General features: G+C 49.4%; 1 protein-coding gene across 1 annotated transcript; it reads left to right on the top strand.

Annotated features, from left to right (window-relative positions):
* Positions 1–4: 4 nt before the first annotated feature.
* MRPL46 (mitochondrial ribosomal protein L46) lies at positions 5–2,832 on the top strand (the record flags this gene model as incomplete). The annotated part of the gene is given in 5 exon segments (XM_010296530.1): positions 5–67; positions 493–685; positions 1,510–1,596; positions 1,599–1,673; positions 2,400–2,832. Coding segments are annotated over 5 exon segments (669 nt in total), but the record flags the coding sequence as incomplete, so codon positions are not given.
* Positions 2,833–17,917: the final 15,085 nt, after the last annotated feature.

The following is a 17,917-nucleotide window of genomic DNA, read 5'->3' as shown; positions in this document are numbered from 1 at the left end:
GAGGTTGCCTCACATCACGCAGCCCCTCGAGAAGGAGGAGGAAGAGATGGCAGCCCTCATGGAGCAGGTGGGGGAGAGCGCTGGGGGCCTGCTGACAGGGAAATGGTCACATCAGGCCTGGAGGGGAGGGCACCCTCTGGGCTGGTAGCCGTGGCCCCTGGGCGTGATAGGCTGGGAGGAGCTGATGGCCCCGCACAGCCAGGCTGGGGGCACCTTGGGCGATGTTGCTCCCCACCATGAAATGATACTGAGTCCCCTGTGTGTGATTTGCTGCCTGCACTAGCTATTATGGGTCTTGGTAGCGCTCCTGTGGTCTTTCTCGATGCTGTTGGTGTCCCTGATAGAGGCTCTTGTTTCAAGCAGAGAAGTTCTGCTCAAGCTCAGGGAAATTCCTATCAGCTTGCATTCACTGGGGTAGAAATAATGTATTCTGCTTGCCAAGTCCAGCCTGTTGTGCTGGTGCCTTACCAGTTGTCTGTGTTGCCCTTTTAGATAGAGCTGGAGAAAAGTCACTATTCAGATCATGAAATCCGCAGGCTAGAGGAGGAGGAGCAGCTCAAGAGGAGGAAGGAAGGCATGTATGATGATGATGAAGCGTCTGGCAAAATGGTTATTATGGCTCAAGACCTGGAGGACAAGTGGGAACAGAAGTTACTGCGATTTAAAGCTGCTCCACGGCTAACAGGTATAGGTTGAAGTTTGTGGTGGGTGAGAAAACCCCACTCATCTGCCAAACACAGCTGAGTGCAGTTCAGTAGAGGGAAAGCATTTACTGAGTCTTTTTTACACAACTGAGTGTAGTGGAGGGAAGGCACTTACAGAGTCTTTTTTTTTTTTCTTTTAAAGAGCATCTTCACTCTGTGTCAGCACTGTTGGCACACGAGGAATTAACTGGCTCATAAGGGAATCAGTGTTTCCATGCTGTGAAGATGTGCGTGTTCAACCTTACCAGAGCAAAATGATGAAAATAGAATCTGTTTCCAAACAAGAGAAAAGTTTGCTTGCTTGGTTCCTAAACTCTGCCTAGTGCTCTTTTTGATTTTTGTCAAGCTAGAGATCCAGGCTGTTTGCTATAAATTCTTTCTAGAAATGAGAGTGCAATCTAGCAGTGGGTTCCAGCTGAATCCTGCATTGGCTTGCAGAGCAACTGAGAGCATTTATATCTAGATTTTTGTCTTGTTCCATGTATCATATTTGTGTATTATTGCTGGAAGGGTGTGAGATGGAGAGGGGGCTCAGAGCTCAATCAAGGGGATCAGAGCTGTGCTGCCAGGAGACTTTGTTTCCAGCATGATTTGGTTTTTGGCAGATGCTGATAAAAGCAACAATCGAAAGTCGTTGAACAGGAAGCTGGACAGTAACCTGATGCTTCTGGTGAAACAGAAAATTCATATTTGTGTATTATTGCTGGAAGGGTGTGAGATGGAGAGGGGGCTCAGAGCTCAATCAAGGGGATCAGAGCTGTGCTGCCAGGAGACTTTGTTTCCAGCATGATTTGGTTTTTGGCAGATGCTGATAAAAGCAACAATCGAAAGTCGTTGAACAGGAAGCTGGACAGTAACCTGATGCTTCTGGTGAAACAGAAAATTGGTAACCAGTCCTGCCTCAAGTGGAATGGCAGCCTGGAGAGACGCTTCGAAGCACAGCTGAGCGAGCCATGGCTACGTTTTTGGGTGTGTAGTTTGCCATGTGCCTGGCCCTCCCTCCTCTTTGTCCCAGTGGTTTTCCTCCTGTGCCCTATCTGAGGGATATTTGTCATCTGCTGTAGTGAAGTTGCCTCCCATCTTCTGGGAGAAGGCATTTCATGGCAGAGGGATGGAGCTCAATGGGGTGGGCTTTCTGGCAAGAGGCATGATCCTGGGTAACTGGCTCTGTAGCTGTGTACTGTTGTAGAGCAATTGTAGCATGTGGGGGGCCTGACTGGGCTGGAGGACTGCAAGTTGGGATCTCTGTCTGCCAGCAGCTGCAGTGCCAGGTCTGACCCTTGTGGTCTGAGCTGGAGCATCACCAGATGCTCCTGAATGGTCTAGGCTTGCTCCAGGTGTATGACTTCTCTTTCTCTCTTTTGTAGGGAAGGGCTGTAGCAGCTTTTGCGGCAGATGGTTGATGGCAAACCCACATGTCCTTACTTTTCACTGTGGGTTGGCAAAGCTTGATACCTTCTCCCTCCCTTTCTCACTCTGAGAGAACTTCCTGGACCCCAGGACAAGTTGTGTTTTAATGAGAAAACATTACAATTGGCAGTATTTCTGCTAAGAAGAGGGAACAGTCAGTCTGAACCAGATACAAGGAGTGGCTTTTGCTACCTTTTTGTTACTACAGGAGAGCAGTTACTGTTGCTCTGTGTTCTTATGCCTTGTTTTCTGTTTTCTTTCTCTTGTGTTGCTGGGGTCTTGCAGGAGATCACATTCAAGCCAAAATCCTGGGGAATGCGCCACATGGGATTTACAAGTATAAATTCCCCAGGGCCATCAGGACTGAGGATAACGTGGGAGCCAAAGTATTCTTCTTCAAAGCCTTCCTCCAGAGCAGTGATTTGTCCCAGGCAGAGCTGAAGGAAGACTACCTGTGGGTCACAAAGGATGAGCTGGGAGATTACTTGAAGTCGGAATACCTGAAAAAAGTCAATCGATTCCTTCTGGACTTCTAAAAGATGGGCTGTGCTCCAGCAGATGGGGAAGATGTAGGATGTGGCTCCAGGGAGGAGCACAGCTGCTGCTTTGCATGGTCTGTGTGTATGAGATGTTAACTTGGGCTCTGGAGGATAATTTGCCTTTGCCTTATTTCCCAGTTCTCTTCACCGGGCCTGTACTAAATAAATATTAAAACTTATACTGGGAAGTGAAGCTCTCCTCAGGGAGTTCTTTGCTCTTGTTGAATCCTCCTCCATCTCTTCTGGAAATGCATGTTGTGATCTTTTCCTCTCCCAAGTGTGTGATTCCCCGGGGCTGTGGTAGCTGGGAGGCTTGCTTTCCTCACCAGACTCCTGTCATAGTCAGAGCAGAAGTCGTTTCTTCTACGCAATGACTAATGCTTGTCTCTGGCATCTGCTCTTTAATAAGAGAACAGACCTTCCTGGACACAAGGCTGGGCAAGGTGGGTTTCTGGGAAGCTGGGATATTCACAGTTTATTGACGTTTAATCTGTGTTGGAGCTGCCTCTGGCCTGGAGCCCACCTGTGATAATGCGGTGACCGTGGAGGACATGGATGCATGAGGAATAGGCAGCAGCTCGCTTTTTAGATGAGTGCTGCTTTCCCACCCACACCGCCCTCCTCTTGAGCCTCAAGCTGTAGCAACAGACACTGAAGAAGGGTAACATTTGAGCAGCAGCTTTCTGTCTGGGCTGAGACTAATTTTTGCTGGCAGGGGAAGGCTGCTTTAGCTTTGCTGCTTCCTGGGAGCAGCCTCAAAGGTGGCTCTGGGGAATTCTTGGCTCCTGTTCCTTATGTGTTAGGCTAGCACTGCTAACCCAGCCCAGCCAGGTCTCCCTCAAGTAGCCTGACCCTGTTACTCCAATTTCCTTATTAGAAGATCTATCCTGGGCTTATTTGGTTCTATCTTGCCTCTCTGGGGCTGGATCTATTTCTTGGAGGGTTTTTTCTGGTTGTAAGTTGCTGTTTTGTAGTCAAGAGTGTGGGCCCAGTGCTGGCTGGACCTTGCAGGGAATCAGCCTTTTTCAGCAGCAGGGAGAGGGGGAGGAAATAGCTGTCGTTAATCATCAGGAGAGAGTTCGGCCTCCAGAGGTGGAACTGGAGATTGCTGTATATATTTTATCAATCCTTTGGGAGCTGTTGAGTTGCAAGCCTCAAATTAAAGCTATCCTTAATCACTCCACAAGCCATTGGGGTGGGGGGGTAGCATAACAGTCTTCTATTTTCTAATGCTGGGCAGTTTGGGAGCTGCAGGCTTGCCATAAATTATCAACAAAACAAAACTTGGTTTCTTAAAGCACCCTCACAGGCCTCCACAAGGAAACTGTCTGCAATGGAGAGCACTTGCAAAGAGGAAATAAATGCAGAGCAGAATATGTGCCAGAAAACCTGCAGATTTTTGGGCTTCTGTCTGAGGTCAGCACTGCTGAAGGATAGAGCATTGCCTTACCCAGGACTGAAAGCTCCTGCGGAGGGGAGAGGTGAGTCCTTCCTCTCAGGCTGTGCCACTCCAGCCTGGGGGTTCATGGGTGCAGTCAGGTCAGGATTAGGCTTTTTGCTACCTCGCTGTTTCAAGCTGTTGCTGGCTCCATAGCACACCGCCCCAGCCTGAGCAGAGCTTTGGCACAGGCTTAGGGCATGCCCTTTGCCAAGGTCTCTGCCCCATTTCCCATGCCAAAGGCAGGTTTTGTGTTGCTGGAGTGAATCTTTCAAAGCATACAAAATGCATTTAATCAGTGCTTACTTGCTCTCAAAATCAGGAGCATGAAAGAGAGAAAAGTCTGTACTGAAAGCTTGCTGATCTTCAAACCCAGGGAGTTCTTATTCTCTGGCTTGCTGAAGGTACAAGTCTTTGGGTATTGTTAGTGCTGAGAGAGGTGTAGCTCCCGCCAGCAGTGGAAAGATCAGAATCAACAGCTGCTTCTTTTTTTTTTTTTTTCCCCCAATATTTTTTTTCCTCGGGCTCAAGCCTTTGTTCTTACAGGTAGCAGGTGTGTGAGAAGCTTGGTTGTTTCTGGAAGCTGAAATTGTTGTTTTCTCATCACGTAAAACACAAATTCCTGCTTGCAGCCTGCATAGGAACAGTGCCCCTGCTCCCTGCAGCTGATTTTATTTAAAAACCCTCATACAGTTGCTGCAAACAATTCCAGATCTTGCAACTTGGGTGCTTTTGCTCGGTTCTTTTTCTGTGTGGCCTGTTCCCCGCCACTGTCCAGCTTTGGTGAGAGGGAATGCAGAAGGATATCATGCAGGTTTCCTAGCAGAGAGGATGGTTTGTATCTTCTCATCTCTGCTCTACTCCCAGAGGCCCTGCAGCAGATCACTGAGGCTGTTATTTTCCTTTGAGAACTTGGTGGCTGCAGGCTGTCTTTCCATTCAGTGCAAAACTATACCTGTACTCCTTGCAGAAGTCTGATGCGGCAGGCTGGTGGGATATATTTTGCCAGTAACTACTGAAAGGCTAGCACAAAACCTTAAAACCTTTTCTGAGAGAGCTTTTCTCTTCTGGAACAGAATAAACCTGTTGAGTCGTGGCTGGGAGAGACCTGCCACAGCTGCAGAGTGCCTCCTGCGGTCCAGAACAAAGAGCAGGGGGAGCATTTCACTTGGGTTGAGCATGAAACACAGAACTCCCCTTGCAAATGTGATGGAGAACCGCATGAGTGTTTGCCTGGTTGCTGAGGGAATCTGGAGCTTGTTTACACCCAAAGCCTGGAGGGTTTTTCTCACTTTGGCAAAGGCCTCCTCACATGGGATCCCTTTACCAGAACCTGAAGCTGCAGCAAGTACCTGGGAAGGCACCAAGTTTGCTGCGGCTCTTTAGTGCAAGGCACACAGTCGGATCAATCGAAGAGCTCTCCTCTGAAGTGTGCACCAGAGAGAGATGTTTTGGAAAGGACCAGTGAGTCCTCGCTTTGAGAACAGAAATGTGGGGCTCATTTAAGAAGTCCAACCTAAGATTAGTACTGCGGCTGCCAGGGCCAGCGCCTCAGTGTTATCTTCCCCTGACAGCGCATGTCGGGGAGGAGGCTGGAGAGCAGTCGGACTGCGGAGACTTTCCGCTCCTCAAAGCCATTTTCAGCACAGGATGCTTCCATTCATGAGGGTGCTACACAAAAGCCAGATCATTCCTCCCTCGAAGAGGGAAGGAGGCATATCAAGATGACCTTTCCCTGATGTGATGCAGTCCAGCAGCTGTTGCTAAAAGCCCCCAGGAGCAGAAACAAATGAAAGGATCAGTTGCAGTCTAAAACACCAGTATCTAAGTCCTTGCTTAAGCCACCATGTTAGAAGAGGGAGATGGTTTTCTTTGTGACAAATTGGATGCTAGCACTCCCCTCCAGTGAAGGAGAGATAACAAGTCCTAATAAAACCACTCTTCTGCTTCACAAATACAACTTTCCTCTACTTACCTCACAAAATATCTTCCCTAGGTGGTACCCCTTCTTGTCTGCAGGAGTTTCAGGGATTGGTGCACTCTAAGCAGAGCCCTACCAGTGTGTTTTGTGGTACAGTAACACCGTGAACTGTTCAGAACTGCACGCTTTCTCACATAATAGGAAGCTGTTATTTGTTGCTCCTCCTGGCTGGCTCCAAGCAACCAAAGGCTTCAGTATTTGGAAGACGAGTACATGCAGAGCCGGGAGAGGCTGCCGGAGCCACGCGCTACACCGCTTCCTGCTCTCTGAACCTGTGGGAGGAGAGATGCTATTGCTCCCAAATGCAGCTGTAAGGTTGTTAGAGCAGGGAGAGCTGCTCTGGTGCAGGGAGCACCCTGTGGCATTCCTCCCTGCCAGGGCAAGGGGTGGGCTGGCTTAGGGAGGAGGGTAGGAGTTCGGCTATCCCAGCTGGGGCAGCCTGTGGGCTCACACTGTCCTGGAGAATAAGGCATCTCTAGCAGCACCTGTCACTTTGCTTTTGTTCTGCTCAAGCTCCTGTGCTTGTGTTGGAAGGGACCTGGCTCTTTGGAGGGAGTTTTTCTAGCAGTGCCTGGGTGTTTCTGTGCTCAGCTGCCTGCAGGGGATGCAGCGTGGGGTGCTCTGCTTGCAGCAGCCCAGAGACCCAGCAGAAAATGGCATGGAAAATCTGGTTGAGGTCACCAGTGATATGAGTGGATTAGGTCTCATCCTTTTGTTTTGAGGACACCTTTTTCCTCCCTTTTCTTGTGAAATTACCCCTGTGTTTTGTCATAACCAGCACGTTGGAAGGATGCAGAATGGGGCAGGCAGAAGGCAACGCTTGAGTGAATTTCTGCAAAGGTAAGAACAGATATAAAAGAAGGGGGGCTACTGGGAAACTTGGACTCGGGGTAAAATTGCTCCAGAAGCTTTCCTGATAATACCCAATCCTTAACACTAAGCCCTCAAAAAGCAAAGCCAGGAATTTGTGAGGTAAGTACAAAATGTTGACAGTAGGAAGCCCTTTCAGGTAGCTCTAGACACAGCTTTGCTGTCAAGGCTACTTTTCCCTAACGGATCTCGGAGGGGTATAAAATCCTTTGGCAGGACTTCATAGGCAATGCTCAGAAACCCAGGGGCATTTCTCAATCGAAATATGAAGGGTTATTCAGCAACATTAAAATGAAGCTGTTCAAAACCCAGGCAAGGCAATAAAGCCTTTATGCAGCATATACAAGGATATATAGGACTCACCATCACAGCCTACTCCAGAAGCAAGGCAGGGTGCTAGCAGGAGCTGGCCCTTTCCACAGCTACCGTGAACATCCAATCGCATAATTAACTGAGGCAAAAGTTTAGGAAAAGATTTTACAGCTAACAATTTGCAACTTAAGCTGATCTCTGCTGGAGATGAGGGTGAGAGCTGATGTCAGAGGCAAGTTATCTTGTGTCTGAGGGCTGCTCTCCTTCTCAAGCATCAGGGCAAGAGAAAGCTGGGGAGGGACATTGGGGCATGAGGCACAGGCCAGCGCTGCTGCTGGGAGGACGGCGAGCGATGTCAGGGGCGAGTGTGTGTGCTGCTGGCCTGCTCCTACCACGTGCTGCCTGCCTGCTTTTTGCTCTCTCATCTATCAAAGTAATTATGCCCATTACATTTCTCCTTTCAGTTTTTACCCTCCCAAATGTTATTCCACAGCATTAAACCTGTGGGGGAAGTGAATTATTGGGGAAAGTAACCAGATATAATCCAGGTTTAATGGGCACATAGAAAAAGCACACTGGGTTGGGAGGGTGGCTCAGCCAGCGTCCTGCTTCTGCAGGCAAATAGAAATTTATCTTGATGTGTGTATATATCTAGCTTCGTGATCTGTGGGCTCTTAATAATTGGTTTGGTGACCTGGTGGCAGTGTTCTTTCTCTGTAGAGCTTTCCCCAGTCCCCAGTTAATATAATGGGTCACAAATCCCATTTGCTTTTGAATTCTGAGTAATCCTTTTGTTAATGTCGCCTATTGCTTTTCTGGAAGCATTGGAGGAAATCGGAGCCATGTGCTAATCAGTAAATCTGGTTCTGCGTGTTTGTAAGCTGCTGCCCTGCCCTGCCTGCCTTTTCCAAACGACCAGTGCAGCCCGTTTGTGTCGGGCCCCACACGCCCCTCTGCAAAACAGCAATTGATTCCCAAGCCGTGGCACCAGCAAATGGCACAGGCTGCGAATGTTGGATGAGCTTGAGAAAAGCAGTGGGGTGTGTTGGGGAGCGGGCAGCCAAGTGGTAACAGGCTTGGTGAGGACGGAGGCCGGGAATTCGGGTTGTCTGATCCCACCAGTGCCCTGTGTGGAGGGGCAGTGAGTTCTGCGTTTCAGGGTGCAAGACCTGGAGGTGGCACCCATGGGGACCCAATTTTCCACTCTGTTCCACCAGCACTCACGGCTCAACGTCCAGCCTTGTCCCCGTGCAGAAGTAGGGGATGTGGTGCAGCAGAAGGTGTCCTTCCAGCAGCGTGCTAGAGGCTTCTGATCTAGCAGGGGCTGGAGACAGTGAGCAGGACAGACGTTGCCTATCAGAGACCCTTCTGGATTTCAGATCCCTTAATTTCCCCTGCCTGGAAGCAGGACTGTGGTGAGCTGTAGTTGTCTTTCCTGCTCTCTTCTGCCTTGGTGGATGAGTGGGTGGGTAGGTAGGTAGGTAGGTATCAGACCCCTTTCAGAGGGACAAGAAGCTGCCAGATGACCAGCCCCTAAGGTAAGCACAAGTGTACCCCTACTGAAGGGAGGGGAGGGAGAGCATCAGCTGTCCAAATTGTCTGAAGACCTGTAAACCACTTCAAATCACCTGCCGTTGGTGCTGACCCAAAGGCTACAAGTGGCTTGTAACTGGGTAGGAAACTCCGGTAGTGTCTCCAAGTGCTGGAATATCCGAGTCACAAAGTCTGTGTTTCTTGATTATGTTTTTGTTTGTTTCCTGATTTTCTGTAGGTTTTCGGTCTCCTGCACAGCTGATAAGCCTTGCCCTTTGCCCCTTTCCCTCACGCTTCCGTTTGTCTCCCTATTTTTAGCCTGTCTGTGGCATTCTTCATGCAATGCCTCCATGCACTGCTTTGATCAGAGCTGCTGCTGCTGATGGCACGACCTTGAAGGTAACAGTGTGCAGCAAAGCAAGATGTCTTGTATTTAGTTAGCTTTCTGTAGCTGGGCATCACATTTGTCGTGGCTCTAATTTAAGAGCTACATTCCCCCGAGGATGGAGGCGGATGTTGTTTGCTGCCCGTGAAACAGCTCGGTGCTAGGCACTAGATGGCAGGCAGTGACTGGGAAATCCCATCCATGGAGTTTTCCTTCCCTTTCCCCTTAAAATCACCTCCTGCTCTAGCTGTTGCATGTTCCAGCGTGGGAACCTGGAGCGTGGAATAAGGATCACCAATTTTTAGCTGCAGTGCCTAAGCTTGGTGCCTTGCATGAAGGATCCCAGGCAATTGGCGGAGTGTCGTCTTTGCTTCATGGAGGCATGACAAGTAACTGGAGGTTCAAAGGAATCTCCAGGGCAGAGAAAAGCATCAGAGAGCAGGCAGGCAGCATGTGAGGATGGAAGGTGGATGGTGGGTGGGTGCTGAAGGCTGCCCAGGGTGCTGTGCAGGGGCTAGGGAGGGATGGGGGTGCAGAAGGGGTGCATCCATGTGGGGTAGGGATAAGGGCAAAAAATGATTGTAGGTGTTTGACACAGGCAAGGAGAAGTAAAGAAATCCCTGAGGATGAATTTCCTATGGCCTGGTTGTGCAGCGGTTGCTTTGGAGAGGGCAGCGAGGGTGTTTCCAGCAGTGTCTAGGCTTCAGCCACATGCTGCCCCTCACCTTGCGAGAGGGAGTGCTGTTGCCAGACTCTGGATGTGGGGCTCAGTCACCAGGGAGGGCCTGATCCTCTCCCCAGGGTGGCACAGCATGCCTTTGATTTACTTGGGTTGGGCTTTGGGGGTTTATCCCCAAAAGTGGGCATAAAAGTGGATTTATCTAGAAGAGGGGATGTATCTCTCCCCCTACCCCAGCGTTGCAGCATGGGCTCCCATGCGCTATTAGGGGGCAGGAGTGGCAAAATCCCTCCTTCATCCTCCCGTATTGGCCCAGGGTTTGAGTTCAAGGTGTCCCTGGGCCCTGCTATGTGCTGCTTCCACCCCTATGAAGCTCAGGGCAAGACAGCCCCTGTGGTGCTGGGCTCCTGGTTGTCCTTTTCCTAGGCACCAGCACAGAGCCACAGCCCCTGTGCCACACTCTGGGTGTTATAGATCCCCTGTAAGCGCCTTCCAACAAAAAGGGGATTATCTATAGCTTGTTAGAGTCCTTGCAGGGAGGGAGAATAAGGCTTTTTGCTCTGAAACGTTTTCTTCCCTGGGATTACAAGATAATGCATATGAAATGACATTAGCTCAGCCAGGTTTATGGATTATTTGAAAATCAAATTCTTTTAATCTCATCCACCATCTGGCACCAGCGTAACAGCCAGCAGCCAGCTTGCTGCTGCTTCCACCCTTACTGCATCGGAGTGACTGGAGTATCGGAGCCGGCGAGGGGACACCGGCATCCCTGGCTACCACTGTGTGTCCTGGCACCAGCACCCAGGCCAGCTTTGTCCTGATTTTTCCCAAGACAGCGTGGAGGTAACACGTCTCTGAGGAGCTGGGGGCTGTCCTTGGTGTGCACTAGGGATGAACAGACGGGCTGGGAACATCTCACTGCTTGTGCCTGTGTGACCATGAGACTCGAAGCCAGCAGCCAGAGGGGTCTCCAGGCCTTGCGTAAAGGTTAAGATCCAAACGGGACCTGCCAATCCCACTAACATGATTTGCAGTGATCTCCTGGCTTTGCAGGGAGGGATGAGGGCACAGGAGCTCCTTGCAGGATGCTGATGCAGACCTTTTTCCAAGGAGGTTGTGTTTCCCCTTGAATATTAGTTGGGAGCTGCCAGGGTGCATCTGGGCTCTGTGATGGGGTTCCTGTGGGTACCAGGGAGCCAGCGAAAAATCATGCTGTTTGTGGGGGGACAAGGTGAGCGGGCACACTGTCCCTAAGGAGCAGAGCAGGGTGGAAGAGCATGTCAGAGATGCAGCATGGAGTGCTTGTGAAGCACCACAATCAGAGGCACCAGAGAGGCCAACCTGGCTCAGTCTCCTTGGCTCACAGGTTGGGGAACAGACGGGAGCAGTCGGGGGCTACCATGGGAAGTTAGAGCCACCAGAATTGGGGATGTGTGAGTGTGTGAGGCTGTGTGCTGGGCAGTGGGGTTCCCATTCTGTGGGTGCAGTTAGTACTTCCCTGGGGAGGGGACAAGGTTGGGTGACACCCCGTCCTTCTCCCAAGAGTGAGCCAACCCCCCAACTGATTTTTCACATGTGAAGCCAGCTGTGCTGCAGAGCTGCTTCGTTCTCATGTTTTTGGTTTCTTTGCTGAGCTTCAATAGGACCATCCATCTTCTCCTGTCTCCTCCAGAATGCTTCTGCACCTACTACCAAGGAGTGCTATAATATCAGTACCCATTTAACATGAATAAAAAGCCTTCTGGGACAATAGGTCACGGTTATACAATTTAGCTCAAGTAGAAAAAAGGCCTGTGTAGCTATGAATACATGAATACTTAAAAAATATATATAACATTGGTTAACATCAGGACATATATGCATAATATATATATAGCACTGGGCTAACAGTCTGTTCCTTGACTCCCTGTACAGAAGCTGAGCTGTTCTGCCTGTCAGCTCTGTCCCAGTGGCTCTTCATGGCTGGAGTCACAATTTGCACTTTTGCTTAGCTCTCGGTACAGAGAGCGGCTGTTATGGGCAGAAAGAGGCTGGGGAGGGAGGTCTGCAGTTGCTCCTCGGTGGGGATCGGGATGCGAGAAGTGAGGATGCGGCACCTGTGCCCACAGGTAAGGAATCACACATAGATCCAGGCTGGTAGCTGATGCACCACGCTGCAATTCACTCCTGTGATTTGTGTGCCCTGAAGACAGTCATATGCAAGAAAAAACAAACAAACAACAAGGAGAAAAATTAATAGCTTTAAAGAAAGTGTCATTTCTGTAGGTATTTAATTACTAATTAGACAATCACAGCATTGTCTGTATCATTAAAATTACTTGGTTTTTCAGTACATTGTTGTTTTAATTAAACAAATCCTTAGATTATTTTTTCTTCTGCTTTGTAACACAAATTCTTTTTTTTTATTGGTGCCAAAGAATAAATTAATTGTGTAATTAGTGACTATTACTTTGTCACTCCTGGAAGGGTTATTTCCAGGTTGTATGTATGCAGTGGCTGGGGAATGGTTATGAAATGCTGTTTGATACCAAGACTCCCTGGAAGTAGCTGTTGGTGTCTGGGCATGCTGGAGGTGGGGATTTGGCAGCGGTGGGACACAGCCGGCGAGAAGAGAGTAAAAAAATCTGCCAGGGCTGGCTGGAGGAGGCTGTCAAACGCCAGCAGGTATAACCTTGCTTATGTGCATGCCTGTGAGTAAGTGTCTTCCATTTTGATGAAGAAATGCCCTCTAGAAGACATCCTCAGACCCTCCAGAAAGGAAGTGGTAATGAAGCAGCGGCTGCTTCCATGTGCTCTCCCTGGTACAGGTGAGGGAGAAACCCTCGCGTTGGATTTTTCAAGCGTGCACCATCAGTCGTCATTACAAGGGGCTGAGGGCTGCTGGGGATGGCAAGTCTACCGCTGCCCCACGACATGTAGGGTATGCAGCAGATTCCAGGCGGGAAGAGGGGAATTTAGCGTGCAGCTAGTGATAGGGTCTTAATAGATCTGCACTTATTATTTGGAAAAGAAAGAATCAGGATTACAGGCTTATGAGGGATTAGCAAGCATGAATGCGTATTTCTGCGTATACTGCTCCTTTTGTAAACCCATTGTGCCATTAGGCTGATATAGAGTTATACCATTACTAGCATGACATCAGTGTATCAGATAGTCTTGATTATAAGATCAAGCAGCTGCTCTGAGGAAAACAGGGCTTTCCTGCTGGCCTGCTGATCCTCTCCTGTTTGTAGATCATGGTTTGGCTGGGAAACCACCTTGATTTTTCAGACAGCATCAACACCGCCAGTAAGACAGGTGCCTTGTGAGCGTTGGCCCACAATGGGGAGGGTTTTGATCAGACATCAAAGGGATCAAATTGAGGCTTAAATGTTTCAGGGGGTTTTAAAGCAGAAGGAAAATGGATGCATGAAGATCTTTAGGTGTCTGTGCACTTGGTTATAGTGGTGGAGAGAGATCTTGAACTGCTCAGAGGAGGTCATGTCACACATTGATATATGTGTGGGTCTTTCAGTGTGGCTGAAACTGCATTTTTGTTTTAGCTAAAGTACAAAAAGATCCTCAAAAAGTTGGTGTCTCTGTTGGCTTCAAGTACTCTGTGTGCTCAAGGGCAGTAGCTGTGAGGTCTTGGCTCTTGAAGCCCTGGAGGTGCGTGAGCTACCTTGAAACTTTAAGAAACTGGTGCAGACGTAGGCAGCTTCAAGAGCCTGCCTGTACTTCGTAGGCTGCAAGTCTTGACCCCACGTGGCTGGCCACACGGTCAACCTAAGCAAACCGAAGCCCTTGACTATAGGCTTCCCTAGAGGTGGTCTTTATAAGTATAGATGTGCTGAGCAGGAACCTGGGATGGAGCAGGGAACTCTGTGGTTATGAAACATCAGAGCCTCTATGTGTGTGTGAGTGCAAGTTTTGATTTTCACTAAATATTTTCCTATTTAAACCATTGTGTTTTTTCCAGGGAAACATAATAATAAGAGCCCATGTGTTTCTAACTAAATGGCAGCCTGTGCTTAGTAAACAATCCAGGGTCCAGTTTGGATGGGATCCCTGCGTTGATGTTTCTGGAAATCAAATAACAATTGAACTAAGGCAACTTGTTCCTGGAGCTGCCCAGAGATGTCTGCTGCTGGAGTCAAAGGGAGTGAGAGGCCGCAGAGCACCCAAGTCCGCAGGCAGCTCTGCATGACACCGGGAGGTCTCCGTGCTGCTCAGACCTGGCTCCTTTCCCTGCTCTCTGTCAGTCACCCGTCACTGTACGGGACAGCATTCCAGGAGTGACCCCAGCCCCAGGGGCAGCCAGCTACATCCATGGGCTACATCCTTTGTGCCGCTGCTCTGGCACCTCCTGCCTCTCCATTTTCCTTTGGGGGTGATTTCAGCAAGGAAATTGGGCTTCTCCTGCCTCTGCGGTCCGCAAAGGCTAGATGCACCCACCTAGGCGCGTCCCACCTCTGCACCGGGATGGAGAGCATCCCTCTATGGCAGCATGGGCACCATTCTGCTGCTGGGTGTGCTGGTCCCTTAGGCAGCCACCTCCATTTTGCATCATCTTCTTGCTGCAGGTTCCCTCCCCAACCCTGTTCGCTGATCTCCTGCAACACCACTTGCGTTGCTGACACTGGGTGTTTTGGACTTGAACTAGGACCAGTTACCCTGTGTATCCTGTCAGGGTCCTGGTGTTTTTAGTGCTTGGATCACTTTTGAGTGTAAGACTCCAAAATCACTTGGAAGATTTGAAAAACAGTCTCTCTCTTTTTTCACTCCATTGGAGTATACATCTGTGGGGGTTTTGTTACTATTTTTTTTTCTTATCTATGTTTAAAATTTCTTTTGGCACAATTTCTTTTTGTGATGTAAGTGTTCTGACAAACTTGACCCTATGCTGCAAAGCAGTTCTGCACGAATGAACCAGGTAGGTCAAGCAATCTTCCTCTCTAGTTCCTTCCCCTGAAGTAAAAAATGACCCTGCAACCACAAAACTGGTGCGTAGAACCTGATGCACGCAAGAGACCCTACAATAACAAACCAGTGTGCACGTAGCCTGCTGCTGACCAGCGCTGACATGGTTTCAAATGTATTGATGCTCCTGCTGGTGTGTCCTTTCTAAGGGCATCAGCATCAGCAGTCCCTTTAGCTGTGAAACGAGGAGGATGACTCATGAACGATACAGACGCAAGCGGTGTCAGTACCTCGATGGTCCATCAGGTTTCTAACCTGCGTCAGCAAAATCAGGGGTGAAGAAGCAAATGAGAATGACTACCCAACCTGAATTTGAGGGGGAGAGGGCAAGTGATATGGAAAATAAAACTCCAACGGGCTCCAACTTTTTCCTCTGTCAAGAGCCCGAGATCATCTTCCCCACCTCTCTCTACAGAGGCTTTTGCAGGACTGATTCCGGCTGGCTGGCACCTCTGTCCTCCCGAGTTTGCCATGAATATTGTGTCTGCAAACCCTCCTTAAGTCAAAGACACAAGCAGACCAGAAGTGCTTGACAGTCCTGAAGCAAAGTAAAGCAGATGAGAAGGCTGGTAAAAGCGAATTTAAGACGCTGTAAACCCAGTTGTGATGATTAATGGATCTTTTTATCTGAAGATGCTTAGAAACTGACATCTTCTGAAGAAACAAGAGTGAGTTCTTTGGAATAAACTAGGAAGAGGTGTTTTGTTTTTTAAAAAGATGTTTCATCCAATACAAATAATTACATGTTCTTGGGTGTCTCTCCCTGTTTGCAGTCTGTAACAAAGGAAAAAATATTGTGAGACAAATAGCTTATTTTGGGTCAAGGGACAACCAGACTGGACCATCACCTGCATCTCAGGTGTGACCTTCAGAGTGCTGAATGCAGGTGAGGAACCAGCCCTGTTCTCACTGCAGGCTGCTGCCCCACATATGCCTTGACAGCTCTCTGAGCTTCCCACAGCTGCAGGGACAGGAGATCTTGAGATGCCAAGAGATGATCTCAGTTCCTACATCTACCAGCAGCCCAGCAGGCACCTCTGCTCAGCCTGGCAGCAGCTCCCAGTCCAGACCGCCCTGCCTGGCACACGGAACAGGCAGCAGCGGCCGGGCACAGCGCCAGCCTCAGCCCCCGCCTACGTACCTGCATCCTTTGAGCCTTCTCTGTCCTTTCCTGCCTCACCACCCAAAGCTGTGGGAAGCAGCCTGGAAATCTGGTGGGACACACCTCTCCCAGATGCTCCGAAATCAACAGCGCTATCCCAAGAGCAAATCTGAGACCACAAGAGAGGCCTCTCCCAGCGGGCAAGCGAGTAATGAACTGGAGCTGAGCTGTAATGATTTTTTTAAAAATGTTTTTTAAGGCTGGCTGTCGATGCCCCAGCTAGATCTTAAAAAGGGTTTCATTGTTCCTAGAGCAGAAATACAAGAGAGTGCTCTGCATCTATTTACCATGCAGAAGGGTCAAAAATGGCTCTTCACCCTCCTGGGTCCCTGCAGCTTTTGCAGCAGAATTAAAAGACACATGTGGAGCCTCAGCGCCAGGGTGGAGAAGAGAGGGAACAGAAGAGAAGAGCCCTGTGTTTCATCCCACCTGCTCTGTGATGGTGACTTGCCCCGAAGAGTCTCAGGAAAATCCTGTGTAAATGGAACATAAATATTTTATGCATTCAGCCCTGGTGGAGTAAATTAAAGGGTCATTAATGGCCTCATTAAAGAGCTTTGCACTTTGTTCTGAATTATGAAAGCTATCATGCAATGTTAAACTAAATGGAGTTTTTGTCGAGATTTTAAAACTCTTTAACTAGTTTCCTCTCCCCTTCTGTCTCCCTCTGTTCTTTTCTCCTCCCCTTTTTTTTGTTTCTGAGAAATGCCTTTCGAGGGAGCCACCTGTAGTGCTACAAACTAGATTTCAATTATAAATCTTCTTATGCTCCACTAATTGCCCAGAATTTTTCTCGAGAGCTGCCTGAGGTTAACGCTGATGAAGAAAGAGCCCTTTTGTCTTTTCTTGAAAAGGTGCCTCCCTCCCCACCTCTGACGAGACTTCAAGCAGGGAATTACCTATAATGACACCCAAACGGGATGCGGAGAGCTGCCACATGGAAAGAAAAACAAGTTTGCTGTGGCTTTGCCTCGGCTTGCTGGGGGAGAAACCTTTGGCTCCTCTGGCATCTCCCAGTGCGGCTCTTGGTGGACCCCAGCACCGACCCTTCCCCTGGCCGGGAAATCAGCCGGTGCGCAGCGGGTCAGGGAGGTGTATCGGGGAAGCCCAGCCCGCACGCCGTGGGCTTGATAGAGCCGCGTGTTAAACTGAGCGGTGCTGTGCAATATGGTCCAGAGCCATCAGCAGGGCTGCAAGAAAGGGCCTGATGGGGAAGAGGAGTGGGGAAGGGGGTGAGGATCTGCTGGAGGGGTCTGGGTGCCCATATGTGTGCGTGCAGCTTTCTCCATCATCCCTTTGCGCTTTAACAGACTGAAACAGCCTGTGCCAAAGGCTAGATCAGGTCTCTCTCTCCTCCACCTTGCTCATCTCCGTCTAAGTGCTCACCCTTACCAAGGTCCAGCAGGAACCAGGGTTGTATAAGGACATTTCTGAGAGCTATAACTGCTGGTGAGCATCCTGGCTGCCATCATAGGGTCCTCGTCCCCTGTCCCAGTCTTGGGGATGAGGAGTGTTTTGAAGCATCTTCTGCAGCATGGTGGTGACTCCACTTAAAGACTCGGTTCATGCCTTTTAAAATATTGCTATGGTTAAACACTAATTGCCAGGTTGTTCTGGATCAGGCAGGAGCTTGCTGAGACAGTGCATGACCTGGCCAGTTGCTCGCTGGCCAAAGGGGCCGGGTGTTGAGGGACCAGGTCCTGCCGCTATGTCTGGGACAGGGGCATAGGAGGTACGGGCAGTTTCCCCAGGTGTCCAAGCCCAGTGCACTTGGAGATAAAAACTTTGAAATCCATATTCAGGAGTCAGCATCTTCATTGCCACTGGATTTGAGCGTATGGGAATAAACAGCCGTCCTCTGGTCACCCTCCTGCCTTTCCCCAGTGCTGGAGGATACCGGGAGCCCCACATCTCAGTGCAGAGAAGGGGAGACCCCCGTGTC

Source organism: Phaethon lepturus, unplaced genomic scaffold (genome assembly GCF_000687285.1).
Source record: "Phaethon lepturus isolate BGI_N335 unplaced genomic scaffold, ASM68728v1 scaffold47581, whole genome shotgun sequence".
Classification (NCBI taxonomy): domain Eukaryota; kingdom Metazoa; phylum Chordata; class Aves; order Phaethontiformes; family Phaethontidae; genus Phaethon; species Phaethon lepturus.
This window is presented reverse-complemented; position numbering and strand designations above follow the sequence as displayed.